Raw genomic sequence first — 19,292 nt, 5'->3', positions numbered from 1 at the left:
GGAAAAGCAGAATATTATTTGAATGAAGGGTGACTGCTGAACTCCAGGTCACCTGTTCCATGAGAAGAAATCTGGGTGCGTGAATTGTGATCCGTGAATCACAAAACGTTGATAGGCAGGATGCAGCAAGTGATTAGAAAGGCAAATGGACTGGTGGTTTTTTTTTAAGAGGAGGAATGAGTTTAAAAATGGGGAAGTTATGCTACAGCTCAGCAGAGAAGTGTTGAGGAGGCCAAATCTGGAGTACTATGTACAATTTTGCTGTCCTTATTAAAGAAAGGATATAATGGCATTAGAGGCATTCCATACAAGGTACACTCAGTTGACTTCCGAATGAGCAGGTTATCTTATGAGTTGAGGTAGTCCAGGGCGGGCCTGTGTTGGAGTTTAGAAGAATGAGAGGTTGTGTTGAAAAACATAAGATCCTGAGGGGACTTGACAGTGTGGCCGCTGAGAGGGTGTTTCCACCTATGGAACAATCTAGTACGAGGAAACACAGTTTAAAAATGGTGCATTCTCCATTTAAAATTGAGATAAGCAGATTTATTTTTCTTTCAGAGGGTTATTGCGCTGTGGAATTCCATTCTGAGGAGATTAGGTCAGTGCATATATTGAAGGGTGAACTAGGTTTTTCTTTTACCTGCGAGAATTATGGGGTTAAGTACGAAAATGGAGCTAAGGCCACAATCAGATCAGCTATGACTTTTATGGAGCAGCAGCTTGAGAGGCCGAAGAGCCTCACCCTAATCCCCGTGTTCGTCCGTAGGCAAATAGTGCTGGTCAACCCAGTGGCTGGCTGGGAAGACATGGCACTTCCTTGTTAATCACTCTAGTTCGGAATGAGCAGGCCCCACAAGCCCTCTACAATGGTGGCCTAATGTCCGTCGCCATGATTTGATTTTTGTTGTTGTTGTCGTTGTTTTGAGCCACCCTGTGGTTCTGTTATCTGCCTCAGCAGGGTAAACCTTTCCAGTTGAGCAAATGCCTGCCCAAAGTCTCAGGCCCTCTAACTGAGACTGCTGCCGTGCTTTCTTGAAAGGAAGAAAGGAGATCGCCACTCAATTGGCCGCCTTGCGTAAGGTGGTGACAGAGAGAAGCCAACCAGCAGGGTTGCTACTTAGCGTTATCAGAGGACATCAAGTTTCCATCCCTGATCTGGAAGCTTTTAACACCATTTTTTGAATAGATTTGACTTTCAAAATACTTACCCTGCAAATTCAAAAGGAACCTCCTCTTAATATTGTACAGTGTCAATGAAGTTTATAACAATATGTTGAAAACAGGCTAAATAAGTGTCACATGGAAACACACCTTCAAAACCTACCTGGAGCAAAATGGATTAAGAGAAACGTTATCATGTTATGATGTTAATTAAGAAGAGCATATTCGGTCCTGATTAGTAAAATCTACCACAAGTCATAAAAATAACCTGAAATATTTCCATAGCCCTGAATTTCAGTGGTTTAACACCTATGGATTACAGCTCATCTTTCTTACTACCAGCAGGAGTCTATATGAAATTGGATATTGATCTGTTTGATGCACTTTTATAATGGATTTGGGAAAGGAGGGATTTTATCAAACTGCTGAGGCAAATTTGAGGGAGATTCAACCTCTGCTTCCACCTCACATATCAGTATTGTAGATTTGTGTCACAGAGCATTGACCTACAAGTGAGTTATAGTTATTGCAATATCACCCATTTCAGTACATCTTTGCATCTAATGCCAGGCTAGCTTTATTTATTGGACTTGTTACCCATGCGTCTTATCTGAACTGTTTACTTGCTGAGGATATCTGAATTTGTTCTAGTCTCTGATTCGCAGCGACAGCGTTTTTATTTAGCTTCTACTTTACAACTTCCCTTTTTCTCTTGTTGCTCCTTTCCCACTTAAAATCATTTACATTAACCTGGATTTGCATTTCTTCTAAACTGATGGAGAGAAATTTTAGCACCTTTGTTGTGTTTATGTAATCAGAACACAATTGGACCAATTTCTGTCTGACAGCGACACAGTCCAATAAGGTGATACATTGCAGCCCAATAACATAGTTTCTTTTCATGTCTTTATGCAGGTTGCTCCCACAGTTTAAGACCTGCACTCATCCATCTTGGTGGCAGGACAAGTTGATAAGTCTGTCAAAAAACAGATAAGATACAATCGTTGAAGTAACTTTGTGGAGTCCAGCATCCCATCACCAAGTCACACTTGCACAAACATGGACCCTGGCCAGCTAGCTCAGAACCAGTACAGAGAATGAGGAGAATCACTGAGACTCCAGTTTATATCTGTCAGCCACGGCTGGAAGATTGGCCCAGGTTAATATCCCCAGTCAGGAATCCCATACTGCAGAAAACATTTATCTGAGTGGTTTTGAATTGAGCGGTGTCAGCTACGTAGAGAAGCTTACTGAGAGATTTATTTGGAGTGTTCAACATTAAGCACGATTCTAATAGCGTAGACAGGGAGAAACTGTTTCCACAGGCAGGAGATAACACATTGTGGGGCTGGATGAACACAGAAGGCCAGGCAGCATCAGGGGAGCAGGAAAGCTGATGGTTCAGGTCAGGACCCTTCTTTGCCTGGCCTGCTGTAATGTTTTCTGCAGCCTCTACAAGGCATTGCCATCCCGCATAGTGCTCCAACATTTGAACTGAGCAGTCCAACGGAGCCCTAAACAGTGATTTATAAAGATTCGCCAAATGGTTCTTACTTCATTACTTTATTCCCCTGCTTATAAATTCTAGGATTGTGTTGATTGGAACCAGGTTGGCCAGGTGGATCTTGTTGAGTATGGGATCCTTGACTGGGGATGTTAACCTGGGCCAATCCAGAAGCCGTGGCTGACAGATATAAACAGGAGTCTCAGTGATTCTCCTCATACTCGGTACTGGCTCTGAGCTAGCTGGCCAGGGTCCGTGTCTTGTGCAAGTGTGACTTGGTGATAAGATGCTGGACTCCACGGAGTTACTTCAATGATCGTATTTAATCTGTCTTTTGACAGACTTATCAACTTGTCCTGCCACCAAGATGGATGAGTGCAGGTCTTAAATTCTGGGAGCAACCCGCGCAGAGATGTACAAGGAAACTATGTTATTGGGCTGCAATGTATTACCTTGTTGGACTGCATTGCTGTCAGACAGAAATTGGTCCAGTTGTGTTCTGATTACATAAACACAACAAAGGTGCCTAAAATTTCTCTCCATCAGTTTAGAGGAAACACAAATCCAGGTTAATATAAATGGTTTAAGTGGGAAAGGAGCAGCAAGAGAAAAGGGCACATTGTAAAGTAGAAGCTAAAAGAAAAACACTGTCGCTGCAAATCAGAGACCAGAACAAATTCAGGTTGACTCCAGCATCGGCAGTTTTTACTTTCTCCGCAGGCAGGAGTGTTGCTCACCAGAGGACACAGATTTAAAGCGACAACCTAGAGGAGATGAGACGCTGTTCAGCGTTGCAAGTTTTGAATGCTTGTCTGGAAAGAGTAGCGAGAACAAATTCGAAAATAACTTTCAGTAAACAAGACCTTAAGACACAAGAACAAAATAGGCTATTCAACCCATCAAGTCATCAACCCATGGCTGATCTGATAATTCTCAAATCAATTTTCCCACCCATTTCTCATAACCCTTGATTCCTTTCGGGACTAAAAATCTGTCTGCCTCAGCCTTGAATATACTTAACAAAGCAACTTTGACAGCAATAAAGAATTCCACAGATTGATTACCCTCTGAGAGAAGATAATTCTGCCTCACATGCCCTAACTAGGTATCCTGTTACTCTGAGGTTGCATTCTTTAGTCCTCAACCAGCCCACAAGGGGAAACAACCTCTCCACATCTGCCTCATGAAATCTCTTAAGAATCTTAAATGTTTCAAGGATGTTTTTCTAAACTCAACCAACTCAACCTCTCCTCTTGAGACAGTCTCTTCCAGAATCAATCTGATGAACCTTCTCTGGAGTGCTTCCAATGCCAGTACGTGTTTCCTTAGATATAGGGGCCAAAACTGTTCACAGTATTTGAGATGTGGCCTGTTTGATACCTTGCACATTTCTATCAAGACCTTCCTAACTTTATCACGTTTGGCAGCATCTGTAGAGAGAAATAGAGTTAACATTTTGAGCCTGTTATCACAATGCTCCTTCAGAAGTGAAAGGTGTTGGGAAGTTGCACTTTTTTTGCACTTTTGACAGATACGGACGAACACCGAGAGAGCAGATGATCTTGAGGCACAGCACAAAGCAAAAGGAGTTGTTATTCTTGGCGAAAGAAAAAAAATGTAAAAAAGATGTAAATTAAGGAGAGATGGGACAGAATTATTCCTTTCTACAAAATGCAAAGTAAACAAGACACAAACTCAATATAGCTCAGGTGGAGGGAAATTGAAGAAAACTGGACATTAGACAAATGCAGTTGGCTAATGAACTTATTGAATTTGATATTGAGAACTCGAGGTTGTAAGGTCCTTAAGTAGAAAATAAGGTCTTGTTCCTTGAGTTTGTGTTTTGAGTCATTGGAAAATTACAGTAGGCCGGGTCCAGAAATGATGGCATGGCAGCAAGGTGGTTTCTTGAATTGGCAAGCAGCTGGGAGCTTAGGGTCACTCTTATGGACAGAGTGGAGGTGTTCTGCAAAGTAGTCAGCCAGTCTATGATAACAAAGTGTGAAGCAGGATGAACACAGCAGGCCAAGCTGCATCTCAGGAGCACAAAAGCTGACGTTTCGGGCCTAGACCCTTCATCAGAGAGGGGGATGGGGAGAGAATTCTGAAATAAATAGGGAGAGAGGGGGAGGCAGACCGAAGATGGAGAGAAACCAAGATAGGTGAAGAGGAGAGTATAGGTGGGGAGGTGGGGGGTGGGGGGGGGGATAGTTCAGTCCAGGGAGGACGGACAGGTCAAGGAGGCGGGATGAGGTTAGTAGTTAGAAAATGGAGGTGCGGCCTGAGGTGGGAGGAAGGGATAGGTGAGAGGAAGAACATGTTAGGGAGGCGGGGACAGGCTGGGCTGGTTTTGGAATGCAGTAGGGGGAGGGATCGAGCTGGGCTGGTTTTGTGATGTGGTGGGGGGAGGGGAAGAACTGGGCTGGTTTTGGGATGCAGTGGGGGAAGGGGAGCCAGTCTCTGTTTGATGTCGCCAATAAAAAGCAGCCCAATCTCAACACCTAGCAATCCTCCACTACCACCCCTGTTTCCGACTCTCCACCCCCGCTATCCCACCACCATCCCGCTATGACTCATCTGCAGCCTGAGTCCCTCATCCATCTCAGGTCTCAGGAGAGTGCAATACCAGTAACAACCAAAACCTGTCCTGTGATGATGCAGAGCTATGAAGAGTTAGAGTCACAGAATCCCGACGATGTCGAAGCAGGCTGTTTAACCCATCGAGCCCCACTGAAGAGCATCCCACCCAGACCATCTCATCCCTGTGGGCCTGCATTACCTGTAACTAACCCAGCTAACCTGCACACCTTTGAACTGTGGGTAGAAAATGGAGCATCCCGCCAAAACCCGCATAGACACGGGAAAATGTGCAAACTCCACACAGTCACCTGTGGGTGGAATTGAACCTGGGTCCCTGGCACTGAGAGGCAGCAGACTAACTACTGAGCTACTTTGCCACCTTGGCCTCTCATTGGCTGGTAGCTCTTGTGGGCAAGATGTCCACTCCTTGGATGTTTGATTGCAGCAAAGGCCCAAGCTTGTCCAGTAAAGTTCCCAATTGGCACTTAATGATAGAGTTGCAGAATGTTTACTCCCAGAACAATTTTATCTGTTGTATCTGTGTCCCAGACCCTCTCTTGAGGCATTGCAGCTTAGACCCCTGTTTAAGAGACCCTATGGTAAATTTCACCGTATGTTTCATTGCTCAGAATAGTTTGCATCAGCGGTACCTCCATCGCAGAACATACATTTGCTCCTTATAAGTGGAGAAAGTGGGAACAGGGTGTTGAGTCAGATGATCATACTGAATGGTGAAGCAGGCTTAGAGAGCCAAATGGCTGACTGCAGTTCCTATTTTTTATGTTTCTATAATTTCGCAATATTATAATAGAAAACATTTTCATTATTTTGCCTTTCATGTGCTCTCTTTTTTATTTTCATTTCCTGGCATGCCATGGCTAATAGTCAGGAATGATCGCCTTTTATTGCATTCAATTTTCAGGTTCATAAGTAAAACTATCCCATTACATGAAACTGCAAATATTGAATTTTTTTTGCAAAGGAAATTATCTTGGGTTTCAGATAGTAGCTGTGCTCCCTCGAACTTTGCAGCTTTGTTTAAATTCCTTGATGAGATTACTGCCATAATGGCACTCATCAATGTCCACTGGCATATCAGAAAGGAATAATTTATTACTTTTGGCCTCAGTGAGCCATGATTTTTTATGAACAGGTTGTTATTTGAGGCGCTGCAGCTTTGAAAGAAGTGACCATACATTCATGGTTTCTAAGGGACTGGTGTGCCTGATTAATTATAAATCATAAGCAAGTGAAAGCTGGAAATGCTGAGCAGGTCAAGCAACATCTGTGCAAAACGAGAGAAATTTAAAGTTTGCGATCTTAAAACCCTTGCTCAGGGCTGGTTTGATCACATCCAACTACATGAAAGGCCTTCCATTTAAAAACCTTTGTTGTTATTAAGCGACTAATAGGCACTAAAGTGGTAGCTCAAGAGATTGGCAAATTCTTTGATTCTTGTTTTATTAAGTGCTAACAACATTTTAAGAATTATTTCTTTGGATCATTCACCTACTTGTAAAAAACACTTACTGTTTGTCAGAAGTATGTGGCATAGACTGAGAACATGAATCATTTTTATGAAATTCATTTGAAATTGTCAACACAGCATTGAAGTAATGAAAAGGCTATGTTTAGTTCACTTAATGCTGTATTCCTTCAATTAAAAAAAGTGGAAGATCTCCTTGCTCTGCTGAAGATAATGCTGTACACAGGCATTTTTATTCACACAGGTATGCAAGTGCTGGCATTGACAGGGGACAAGGTGGCACAGCAATGAGGAAGGTAAGACTTCTAAAAAGAGCCATTCTCTGCACCTCATTTCTGACAGTGTATGTCACTGAAATGATGCCATATCTGGTTTATTGCAACTTCTGTACTCTCAGCAGTTTACATTTTGCTTACAAATAACTGACTTGGTAGTAGAAATATGCCACAACATTTTTTTTCCATGCATTTACTTTTGCTGCTTCTTTTGGGCAACGTGGTCGGAAAAGTCCTTTGCACAGCAAGGTTGCTGAACGTGCATTAACAACAAATTCCTCAAATCAAATTTTCATCCTCCTTGCTAGTGGAGATATTCAACATTTCCATCTTGTCATTGTAAGGAGAGACTGGCTAGGCTGCGACTTTTCTCACTGAAGTGTAAGAGGTTGAGGAGTGACCTTATAGAGGTTTATAAAATCGTAAGAGGTATGGAAAGGATGAATGGTGGTTGTCTTTTCCCTTGGGTGGGGGATGTCAAGGCTTGGGAAGATATGTTTAAAGTGAGAGGTGAAAGATTTGAAAAGTACATGAGAGGCAACTTTTTTTTTACACAGGGAGTGGTTCATGCCTAGAATAACCTTCCAGAGGAAGTGGTGAATGTGAGTAGAGTTGCAAAATTTGAAAGACATTTGGATAAGTACATGAATAAGAAATGTTGAGAGGGATGTGGGCCAAGCACATGCAAAGGGGAGGCAATGACCTAGTGGTATTATCACCGGACTGTTAATCCAGACAGCCAGGTAATGTTCCTGGGACCTGGGTTTGAATGCTGCCACAGCAGCTGGTGGAATTTGAATTCAATAAATATCTGGAATTAAGCTTCTAATAATGACCACGAATCCATTCTCAGAAAAATCCATTTCACTCAGTTATTTAGGGAGGGAAACTGCCATCCTTACCCGGTCTGGCCTACACGTGACTCCAGACCCATAGCAATGTGGTTGATTCATGACTGCCCTCTGGGCAATTAGGGATGGGCAATAAATGTTGGCCTAGCCAGCAATGCCCTCATCTCATGAATGAGGTGGGACTAATTTAGTTTGGGAACATAACCAGCATGGACTGGAAAGATCAAAGGGCCTGTTTTTGAGCTCTATGACTGTGTAAATGCACATAAGAGGGCTGTCAATTGCATGAATGTTTTTCTTCAGTTGTCTTCAAAATCTTGGGGAACTGTTCCAGTGGATCGTTGTCAAACTTCTTCAAAGGGGGCAAGTCCTGGACCAAGTCCAGAAATCAAGGTTCTGGAGTTAACCTACTTTACATGGACTTATGTTTAGCTATTCCTTTACTTGAAGTCAGGCTAGGGGAGTCGCTGGGTGACAGATGTGGATGGGAATGGGGGAGAGGGTTTATACAGAAGGGAAGTAATGAAAAAGCAGTAGTACACATTTAATTGCCTTGGGGCAGGTGGACATCACCCATGTGTCTTACGCAGTGCCTTGAATGATATCAGTGACAAATGCTACAGGTTGTCTCGGGCATTCCTCATCATGGTGGCATTAGATGTGGCACTAAAATAAACAAATTCCAAACCCCCCCACCCCCTTTGCTCCTCATGCAATGGTAGTTTCTTATCATGATCGTCGGACAAATAAGGTGCGCACTGAGCTTCTTTGAGAATTTATACTGTCCAGTTTGATTCTCTAATGAACTAGAAAGTTGTGTGGCTAAAAGCCAGAAGGGGACAGGGCCCAGTGGGTGAATGGCTGCCACACAGTCACTGAAAAGCCAACTGCTGACTAATCAGAGGTGGTTGTGCAGGTAACACCACTTACTGCCCACTTAAGGGCATCAATGTGGTCGCTGGTGGGAAGGCCCCTCTCAATGGTGGCACAATTACAGATTGACCAGGTGGGCAGACACTTGCTCAATTGAATGTGCCCCTGACCCTTAGAAATGCATTAAATTCAACCCTTAGATCTAATTTTTGATAAGGATGCTGTGGGCTAAATGTAAAAGGTAACAGAACGTAGTTGCTGACCATTTGAGGATTCGTTCTTACAACCCAGTGGCATAAGGCTAATGACACTAAGTCCTTATTGTTCTTAGGAAATTCACAATGTAGGCTTCAGAGCCAGGATTGGATCTGTAGATTTGACGCCATGGAATCAGACTCATTTCCATTCGATATTCGTCCATTTTCATTTTAATCTCCACTAATATCTGCTTGTTATTTGTCATTCTGTAGAACAGTCCCTCCATGGAGCCTCAGTGGCATGAAGAGCAAGGACTGATAGGATATATCCCTGTCCTGTCTGGTTCCTGCTTGGCCAGCATGGTCTATCTGAAATCTGTATCTCACTGTCAATCGCATACTGATGGTCCATGAGTCGAAGGCTTATGCAGATCACCCAACTCCAATTGTTAATCGCTGTTTTCTGAGACACTCACCGACAATCCGCAGAGTATGCACCTGTGATGTTTCACTTCTCGTGCTCTGATCCAAGACCAATGACTGTAACGTTAACTCTGGTCCAGATTGTCAACACAAAACCTCTGTACTCACCTTGTTTACGGGCTCCAGTCTCTTCTTTCTGCTATAGAGCCCACTCTCTGGTCAAACAGTGAGGGCTTCTGATATTCAACACACACCCGTTGAACTCAAATTTCAGCTCAATAACAGCTACAGTGTTTCAGAGATCTGTTAACATCTTGGAACAGTTACTTCAAATCATAAATAACTGCTGTTACTACAACTGCATAAAGGTTTCTATGAAACAAACATTTATAATTTCGATATCAGTGTCTCAATAGTGATAAAGTGTAAACAATTGGCTTCTGAATTCCATCATCTGACTTTAAATCCTGGTATTGAAATGGTTTTGAAGATGAAATTCATTGATTTTAGTACTTAAATATTGAAGCATACAATGAAGCTTCAGCGAAGCTCCTTGGGACAAAGCAAGGAACACTTTTTAATTTGCTGATACCCTAAAGACTCAGTGAGCTCCCTCAGTATTTTGTTCACTCCTGGGATTTGGTCATCACTGGTTGGACCAGTACTTATTTATAGTCCCTTGAGAAAGTGATGGTGAACTGCTGTCTTGAACTGCTGCAGTTCACTTGCAGTAAGTTGATCCACAATGCCATGAGGGAGGGAATTTTGACCCTGTGACTGTAAAGGAATGGCAACATATTTCCAAGTCAGGATGGTAAGTGGTTTTTAGGGGAACTTGCAGATGCTGGTATTCCCATGTATCTGCTGCTCTTGTCCTGCCTTCCAGATGGAAGTGGTTGTGGATTTGGAAGGTGCTGTAATAGTACACACTGTTCGTACTGAGCGTTGGTGGTGGAGGGAATGGATGCTTGTGGATGCAATGCCCAATCAAGTGGGCTGCTTTGTCCTGGATGGTGTCAAGTTTCTTGAGTGCTGTTAGGGCTTCATTCAGCCAGGCAACTGGGGAGTATTCCATCGCACTCCTGAATTGTGCCTTGTTAATGGCAGGCAGGCCTTGGGGAGTCAGGGGGTGAGTTACTCACTGCAATATTCCCAGCCTCTGACCTGCTCTTGTAGCCACTATATTTATATGGTGACTCCAGTTGAGTTTCTAGTCAATGGCAATCCCAAGGATACTGATAGTGGAGGATTTGGAGCAGCACGCTGGCTCATTGGTTAGCACTGCAGCCTCACAACACCAGGGAACCCAGGTTCAATTCCAGCCTCGGGCGACTGTCTGTGTGGAGTTTGCACATTCTCCTTGTGTCTGCATGGCGTTTCCTCCGGGTACTCCAGTTTCCTCCCACAGTCCAAAGATGTGCAGGCTAGGTGGATTGGCCATGCTAAATTGCCCACAGTGTTCAGGGGGTGTGTGGGTTATAGGGGGATGGGTATAGGTGGGACGCTTCAAGGGGCGGTGTGGACTTGTTGGGCCAAAGGGCCTGTTTCCACACTGTAGGGAATCTAATTTAGTGATGGTAAGACCATTGAAAGTCAAGGAGCAGTGTTGAGATTGGCTCTTATTAGAGATGATCATTATGTGGCATTCGTGTCACGTGAATGTTACTTGCCACTTCTCAGCCTAAGATTGGATATTGTCCAGATCTTGTTTCATTTGAATATGGACTGCTTCAGTATCTGAGGAGACATGAATGAAGCTGAAAATTTTGTAATCATTAGTGAACATCCCCACTTCTCACCTTATGATGGAGAAAAGGTTGATATTAAAGCTCCTGAAGACAGTTGAGCCTAGAATGCTCAACTCCTGAAGTTACGTCCTGGACCTGGGATGACTGACTTACGACAACCAAAAACATCTTCTTATGCACCAAGAATGACTCCAATCAGCAGTGAGTTTGTCCCTTGATATTCACTGATCCCAGTTTTGCTAGGTTTCCTTGATGTAACACTTGGTCGAACACAGCCTTATTGTCAAGGGCTGCCACTCTAACCTCACCTCTGGAATTCAGCTCTTTTACTCATGTTTGAACTAGGGCTTTGGAGCCTGAGAATCGTAGAATCACAGCATTGAAACAGACCCTTCGGTCCAACTCATCCATGCCAACCAAGTTTCCCAAACTAATCTAGTCCCACTTGCCTGGGTTTGGTCTATGTCCCTCTAAACCTTTCCTATTCATTAACCTGTCCAAATGTGTATTAAATGTTGTAACTGTACTTACATCTACCACTTCCTCTGGCAGTGCGTTCCACATACGAACCACCATCTATGTGAAGAGGTTGCACTTCATGTCTGTTTTAAATCTTTCTCCTCTCACTTTAAATTTATTCCCTTTAGTTTTGAACTCCCCAACTCTAGGGAAAAGATCTTTGCTGTTGACCTTATCTACAATGTCAGAAGCTGAGTGGCTCTGGTGGAACCCAAACAGGGCAGGTTATTGCCAAGTGGGTGCTACTTGATAGCACTGTGGATGATACCTTCCATCACTTTACTGATGGTTGAGAGTGGACTGATGGGGCGGTAATTGGCTGTGTTGGATTTGTCCTGCTTTTTTGTGTACAGGACAGACCTCAGCAATTTCCCACATTGTTTTTTTGTTCCACGTTTCTTTTTCTGCGTGGGTGTTGTGTCCATTTGTCTCCAACAGAAAATTGAGGATGTGAAGACAACTTTAATGAATTCTGGCAAGTGTTTTCAGTGCTGCATTCCTCCCTGCTAAATATCTGGTGATGCCTCTATTACTTTCATGATTTATGCTAACCATTCAGAGATCTTGTAAACTCTGAGACTGGAGCATCTGGATGTGCAATGTGATACGTTTACTAAGTTAATGTAAAAAGGCAACTAAGTATGTATGTAAAATGACCCAGTTCATTTGAATTTAGGAAGCTTCCATGGTGCATTTGATTGATGCTGAGGTGGTATCTCGTCCGGGATTTGAACCCGGGACATTTGATTGATGGATAATAAAATGTGAGGCTGGATGAACACAGCAGGCCAAGCAGCATCTCAGGAGCACAAAAGCTGACGTTTCGGGCCTAGACCCTTCATCAGAGAGCTCTCTGATGAAGGGTCTAGGCCCGAAACGTCAGCTTTTGTGCTCCTGAGATGCTGCTTGGCCTGCTGTGTTCATCCAGCCTCACATTTTATTATCTTGGAATCTCCAGCATCTGCAGTTCCCATTATCTCTGATACATTTGATTGATGCCTTGTTTTGCCTCCTATACATAAAGGTATCCATTCCAAATAATTCATTGAATCACAAATAAAAGACACATTTGTTGTTTGACTTTCACAATAAATTATGATGTGTTGCATCTCCTTCCTGAGATTGCCAGATCCAATTTCTGACTGCTCCACTATCAACTGAATAGGAAACCTAATGATAACTCTAGCTTATGTGTTTAGAGGGCCAACCCAGTGGGCAGTGGCTGTAATTGCAACTGTTGCCCTATCCCTGCAGGAGCTCCATTGGTTACATTGATGTGTTTGTGCTCTGCTGCCACACATCAGAAACTCAAAAATAAAGCCATTTCCTGGTTATATATCAGATATTTAGATATCCAGGCTTCCTTGCTGTCTGCAATTTGGGTGGGTGAAAGAATAATTCAAGGGTCAAGTTACATGATATCAGGTGCGAGTTTCCTTTTTATTCATGCTCATAATACAGGCAGCACCAGGAAGACTAGCATTTAATGTCCATTCATTATTGAGAAAGTGTTCATACAGCAAGGAAACAGACCCTTCAGTCCAACCAATCCATGCAGTCCATAATCCCAAACTAAACTAGTTCCACCTACCTGCGCTTTGTCCTCCAAACATTTCTTATTCATGGACTTATCCAAATGGTTTTTAAATGTTGTAGCTGTACACATATCCATCACTTCCTCTGGAAGTTCATTCCACCCACAGACCACCCTCTGTGTAAAAAAAGTTGCCCTTCATGTCTTTTAAAATATTTCTCCTCTTACTTTAAAAATATGCCCCCCCCCCCAACCGGTCTTAAATCTTTACTTTGATCATGGCAGTTGACTTGATGAAGGTACTCTGACAGCTATACTTGAGAGCAAGTGCCAAGACTTTGACCCAATGACCATTTAGGAATTGTGTTACGTGTCCAAACTGTGATGGTGTATGCCTTGCAGCAGATGTTGAAGGTGATGGTGTTCCCCTGCATAGGCATCTCAGTAATAGATGTTACAAGTTTGGGAAGTTCCTTTTATCAAAGGAACTCACAGCAATTGCTAGTATGTATCCCTGTGCATAGCTAGCAGTGCAGTGCGCAGTGCCCTGGTGACGAAGAGCATTGATATCAAGCAAGCAGATAACTTAGTTTGACCTACACTTCTTCAGAACTATTGGAGCTGCACTCACCCGGGCAACTGGAGTGTTCTATCACAATCCTGTCCTGTGCTTTTCAGACAGTGAACTCCATTTGAGAAGGCAAACCTCAAATTAGAATAACCAAACTTTGATCTCTTTTAGTAACTTTATTTTATCTGAAGGGAGAAATTTCTGATGCAAAAATATTCTTATGCACAGTGACATATTTGGACAGATAATATTGCCAAATAATGACACCAATTATTGATGGACTTCAGCTTGACAGTGTGAAGGATTTGCATGGTAAGCTGCCAAGCACCTCATTTCCAAAGAATCATGCAGTAATTTCCAAATTATCTGCCCGGTTAGCAGGAAATAAAACCTCGGGCCACCCCAGAATAAGTACATCCAATGAGATGTTCCTGATGTGTAGACACTGACACAGAATGTGGAAAATGCTGCTGTGTTCTTGGCCAGGCGATACCATGGTGGTAAATAATATCGCTAAATACTGCGCTTCCCTGTGGTACTATTTGACTGATGTGGGCCTTTCTGTCATTCATGAATTCCACTCAAAATCTCTCAATATGGTACATTATTTTTAGGTGGGCTTTATGTGACAGGACAGAAAGCATTTCAAGCTGTCTGGAGAGCGTTTGATCAAAGGAATATTGAAGACCAGCTGTGAGATGATATGCATCACACACAAGCTCCTTGTTTTTTATTGACGATCTACATTGCCGGGTGATGGCTCTAAAAGGTCCCATCTATTGCCTTGTGATACATTCAGAACACAGAGAATGTTCTATTTGTGGAATCAATCTTCCCTCAGTTTTGTCCCTGGGTGCATTTGTTCTTAAACTGTCTTGTAGCAATCCATTGTTGGTAGTTCTTTGGAAACTGCAGCATACATATTGTTGACAGAGATTCAGTGAGTGCAGCTGAGTATAGCAGTGTTGCCTAGACTTATATGGAATTTACAGCACAGATCATTTGACTTGGCAGATCAATGCCTGTGTTTGTACTCCTCCCATCCTATATCATCTAACACTATCAGCACTATCTTTCTATTCCTATCTGCTTTGTGCACTTAGATATATTTAAGGGTAAGTTGGATTTTCCTCAACCACTTCCAATCAGGAAAGGCTTTACTTTTGCTTAACAATAGATAACCATAAGTTCCATGTTGTGACGACTTTCGAGCTATAGGAAGTTTCTCCAACATTTCTTGTCTGCTTTATTTGTGAATATATTTATGGCCCCAGATGGTCTCTCCACAAATGGAAATTCTTTATAAATGTTAGAAACTTTCTATTGGTGTTTACAGCACAGACAGAGGGCTTTCTTTTTTTTAACCCGTTATTCTTTTCATGGGATATGAGTGTCATTGGCAAGGTCAGCTTTTGGTGCATATCAATTATTATCTGTGATCTGAGTGGCTTGCTAGAGCTGTTTCAGAGGGACTGTAAATGTCAGACCAGGAAAGGAGAGCAGATTTCTTTCCCTACACAGTTCTATTACAATTTTTTTTGGACAATGTTGATGATAGCTTCTTTTTCACCATCACCTGTGATTTTACATTAATTTTAATTGCAGGAGCCACCATCTGAGCCCCACGTCTCCAACACATTTGCCTTAGCTTCTAAATTACCAGTCCATTGACAGTACCATTATGTCCACATTCTGTTTGGGTGGGCTGTTTGATGCAGCAAAGCTAATCCCACTGCTCGTCACACTGCATCTTCCTTGACTTTAAATATGTATTACAGTGCATGTAACACGGCAGGATGAAAGTACAAATAAACTACTGGAATTACTTTACTTCATTCCTGCATTTTTATCTTATTAGAGTTATGGAGCTGGAATTGATCTGTGGCAGTTGAGTGTAAAAGACTTTTAGCAAATTGGCAGCCCATTTTATAGAGTGCCGAATAGTAAATGGATGCAGTGTAAAACCAGCTGCCAATTCACCATAAGACCATTTTAGACAAATCTAATTTCACCCGCTGTATTTGCATTTATGTGCAAAGTAGCAGTTTGCTTTAAAAAGACACTGTCATCATTGAAGCAATAAATAGATGATAGGTCATCTGCTGTTCCATTTAGGGTCACATGCAAGTGATACACTCATCCTCATGACATGTCCATATGCAGCTTGAGTTCCCTTATTTAAATGGCAAACACATCATGCAGTTATTGGTAGTCTTTAATACAGCTAATAGACTTTTTTGAGCCAGAACCACCATCCAAAAAGTTCAAGTGGGCACCCCATTTACAGAGCCATGGATTTGGCCCGGATTTTCACCAGGGTAATGAATCATGGTGAAAATCCTGAGGGATTGGAAGTCTCATCCCTATACTCGTCATGTCTGATATTCACAGCAGCTGGATTTGTTTCGGCCTGGGATTTTTGTTTGACAAAGCCAGCGGACCAGTCAAGCTATTTCCACATAAATCCCAATTCGAAATTCACACTGCCTGGAACCAGAATGTGCAGAACAACAGGTCAGAGTGGGTCAGTTTTCACTGCATTCCCTTTGGAAAGACAGAGTGCACTTTAAAGAACTCAATATGGCCCCAAGATACCTTTGGGGAGAGTCAGGGTCAGGTTTTGTTTGGGCGAGGGGGGAAATGTAGTAGCATTTGAGATTATTAAAAGTACAGAAGATTGAACCTAAAAGATATATATGCACCCGGAGTGCACTTTAAAGAACTCAATATGGCCCCAAGATACCTTTGGGGAGAGTCAGGGTCAGGTTTTGTTTGGGCGAGGGGGGAAATGTAGTAGCATTTGGGATTATTAAAAGTACAGAAGATTGAACCTAAAAGATATATATGCACCCGGAAACTGTCAAACCTGTCAAAGAACTGTCAAAATCCCTCAAAATACCTTTTTATAAATTACAGAGAATTTTTTCCCCAATAGAGTGAAGTCTTCAATCTGAAACTTCTGGTGATAGAACTTTATTTTTATTTCTCCTGTATGCACAGGTGCTAGCGGATTCTAGATACTCGGTACGCTCTGTCTCTGTACACACTGGTTCAAGAGAATGGGAATACCAAATTGGGATGTAACTTGAAAGGGCTCATTGCTTAGCCAGCCCACTAGTTTTATGCACCATGAATCCTACGCTATAACAAATCCAGGGCCCGTGAAAATTGGACGGGACAAATATGGGGGTGGAAATTCCAATTTTCAGGGATTTTTACCGTGATCCATCTCCCTCGCCAAGGAGGGAAGGGTGATAGATGGAAGTAAGAGTCAGCATGAGTAGGCACTAAGTTGACACAGTGTGGACGATGGAATGGGCGGAGAGGCCCAGGTTGGCACAGGAGAGTGAGAGGGCCATGAGTGGCATGGTTAAAGGGGAATAAGACAACACAGGGTATAAGGAGCTTGGAGGATTATAATGGGATGGCATGGCACTTTATGGAGGGGCATTGATGTGGCGCAGGAATATACGGGCGGAAGGTCCTACAAGTGGTGAGGGTTGGAGGGATATTTTTGCTTTGATTTCTAAACTTGAACTTCAGTGCTCAGCTCGCAAGGGGATCTTTGCCCAGCTGGACATCCAAGGCCTGCAGGGCCTGGTATTGCTCCAGAGTTGCCCAATTTGCCTTCCAGGCAATGCTGCCCACCTGGAAAATAAAACAGAGCTATCAGGCCAACTTTTCCACGGGCGGGTTTTCAGTGGATGTAAAATTCAAGGCATTTCCATTTCTGTTAACGAGCTGTGAACCACTCAGTTCGTGCTCTTACAAGCAACTGAAATCAGCACGAGGTGATTAGATTGTGGTGTTTAAGTGACAGAAAAGGCTGGCCCTGGGAGGTTGCCCAACCTGGCAGAGGAAACCTGGAGGGAGGTGGGAGAATCTTCGAAATGGAGCCAACGTCTTGATCATTTTAAGTGGCAGAGCGGACTGATGGACCTCTTCCTATTCCTAGTTCTCATGTTCTAACTCATTCAGGGGTAAAATGAGGAAGCACTCTTTCTTGCAAGCACGGCTGGAAATCAGGAGCTATCTAACCAAGAGGTTGTGGATATTGCGTGCCCGCTGGAGCATACAAGAGAGCAGTTGATGGTTTTTCATTAGGTTAAAGGGTATCGTGGAATATTGATCAACAGCAGCTGAATGGAGTTGAAGGTGGGAGGAGCCAGTGCCGAGATCTTTCCGGTGCCAAGGTTTCCCGGCCAAATCGATGGAGGTCCCATCCCAGCTGATTCCAGCTGCCCCATGTCCATGTGGCACAAGCTGGGGCTGCCAGTCTTCACCTGAGAGGAAGCCCTGCCTCCAAGGACAGTCAACACTCTGTTCTTCCACTGGTGCCAGAAGCCATAGTAGGCAGGACTAGGCAGCGAGAGATCTCTGAACTGTACTCCGAGTGTACACTTGGAGGCTCTCAGGGCAGGTGAGGGCTGAGGGGAGTGAGGACCTTGTCGGCAGATCGTGGGTGCCTGAGCTTGTTAGTTGGGCAACGCCTTGACCACCCCCTTCCAAACCCATCAAAAACCCTGCTGCCTCGAGGCTATGTGATTTTCTGGGCCTACATCTCCTCACCCACTACTGAACTTCCAGCCATGCGGAGAATGGGCTTTCTTTTGGTCACTCATGGGCCTCACTTGGTGCACGTATGTATCAGCTTAGGCCTGGCCCATCCTAAAGTGAGGTCTTTATGAGTGGAAGGGCTGTGAGAAGGCCTCAAGTGTAATTTGATGGGTCTCCCTGCATCCAGGATAACTGGCAGGGGAAGATAAAACTCTGCTCATGATCTAATTGAGCAGACTCAAGGGGCTGAAAGGCCCACTACTCCAGTTCCTGTGCTCCAGTTCAGCCAAGTAGCTCCTGAAGGTCAGCCTGACAGAAACTTGCAATGGAGATAAATGTTTCACATTTAGAGTCAATAGCGGAAAATTTAGCCTGGAGAAAATTGTCTCACATGTCGCATCTCGAAGTGATTATTTCTGGTAAAAACGTGGAACCTGTTTTATTTCCTGAGTGATGTTGAAAGGTAGTATTGTTCCTGATTGTTGACTTTTACTATCATAGAGAAGCTGTTTGTTCCTGTTGATGAAGGGTGCTGAATTTCCCAGCAACATCTCCATTGTTGGCTATTTGAAAGTTTTCCAGATGTCACCGTCAGTTTTTACACAACTCCCTCCAAAGTACGCTTAGTTATTGAACCCCTCTGGCTCTCAAAAGTTGACACTGCGATACCTGCACCAAAAAGCAACAATATCAGTATCTGCACCCCTTCGCTGCAGGGTAATGTGCATTTGAACTGTGAGTTTACATCTGAGAAAAAGAATTCATACAACGGATGAACTCTGGGACATGAAATAAAATGCATGGCTTCTTTTGTGAACTTGACAATTAACACTTTTCATCATTGTGTCACACATTATGTACAAAGCTTCAGTTCATTGACTGGAAGTGTTGATTTATCCTGTTTGCTTGCTTTTCACAGTCTTTTCATTATGCTTCTTTGAGATCGAAAACCAAAAAGAAACCAAAAGGTAAGGAACATAAAATATGTCATTTTCATTCATTGAAGGTGGTAG

The 19,292-nt window shown here is 43.2% G+C and overlaps 1 protein-coding gene across 5 annotated transcripts in view; it reads left to right on the top strand.

The window, feature by feature from the left end:
- The window catches only part of si:ch211-26b3.4 (connector enhancer of kinase suppressor of ras 2), a 554,826-nt gene that overhangs the window by 454,926 nt on the left and 80,608 nt on the right, over nt 1-19,292 (top strand). For all 5 annotated transcript variants that reach the window (XR_007248946.2, XM_048544970.2, XM_048544968.2 and 2 more), the window contains 2 exons: nt 6,976-7,027; nt 19,199-19,247. Coding sequence is in view for 4 of the 5 variants with exons in the window: in XM_048544970.2 (XP_048400927.1) it covers nt 6,976-7,027; nt 19,199-19,247 (101 nt within the window). In the remaining variant the exon portion in view is untranslated. The remainder of the gene's footprint in view (nt 1-6,975; nt 7,028-19,198; nt 19,248-19,292) is intronic.

Source organism: Stegostoma tigrinum, chromosome 15, assembly GCF_030684315.1.
Source record: "Stegostoma tigrinum isolate sSteTig4 chromosome 15, sSteTig4.hap1, whole genome shotgun sequence".
Lineage (NCBI taxonomy): Eukaryota > Metazoa > Chordata > Chondrichthyes > Orectolobiformes > Stegostomatidae > Stegostoma > Stegostoma tigrinum.
This window is presented reverse-complemented; position numbering and strand designations above follow the sequence as displayed.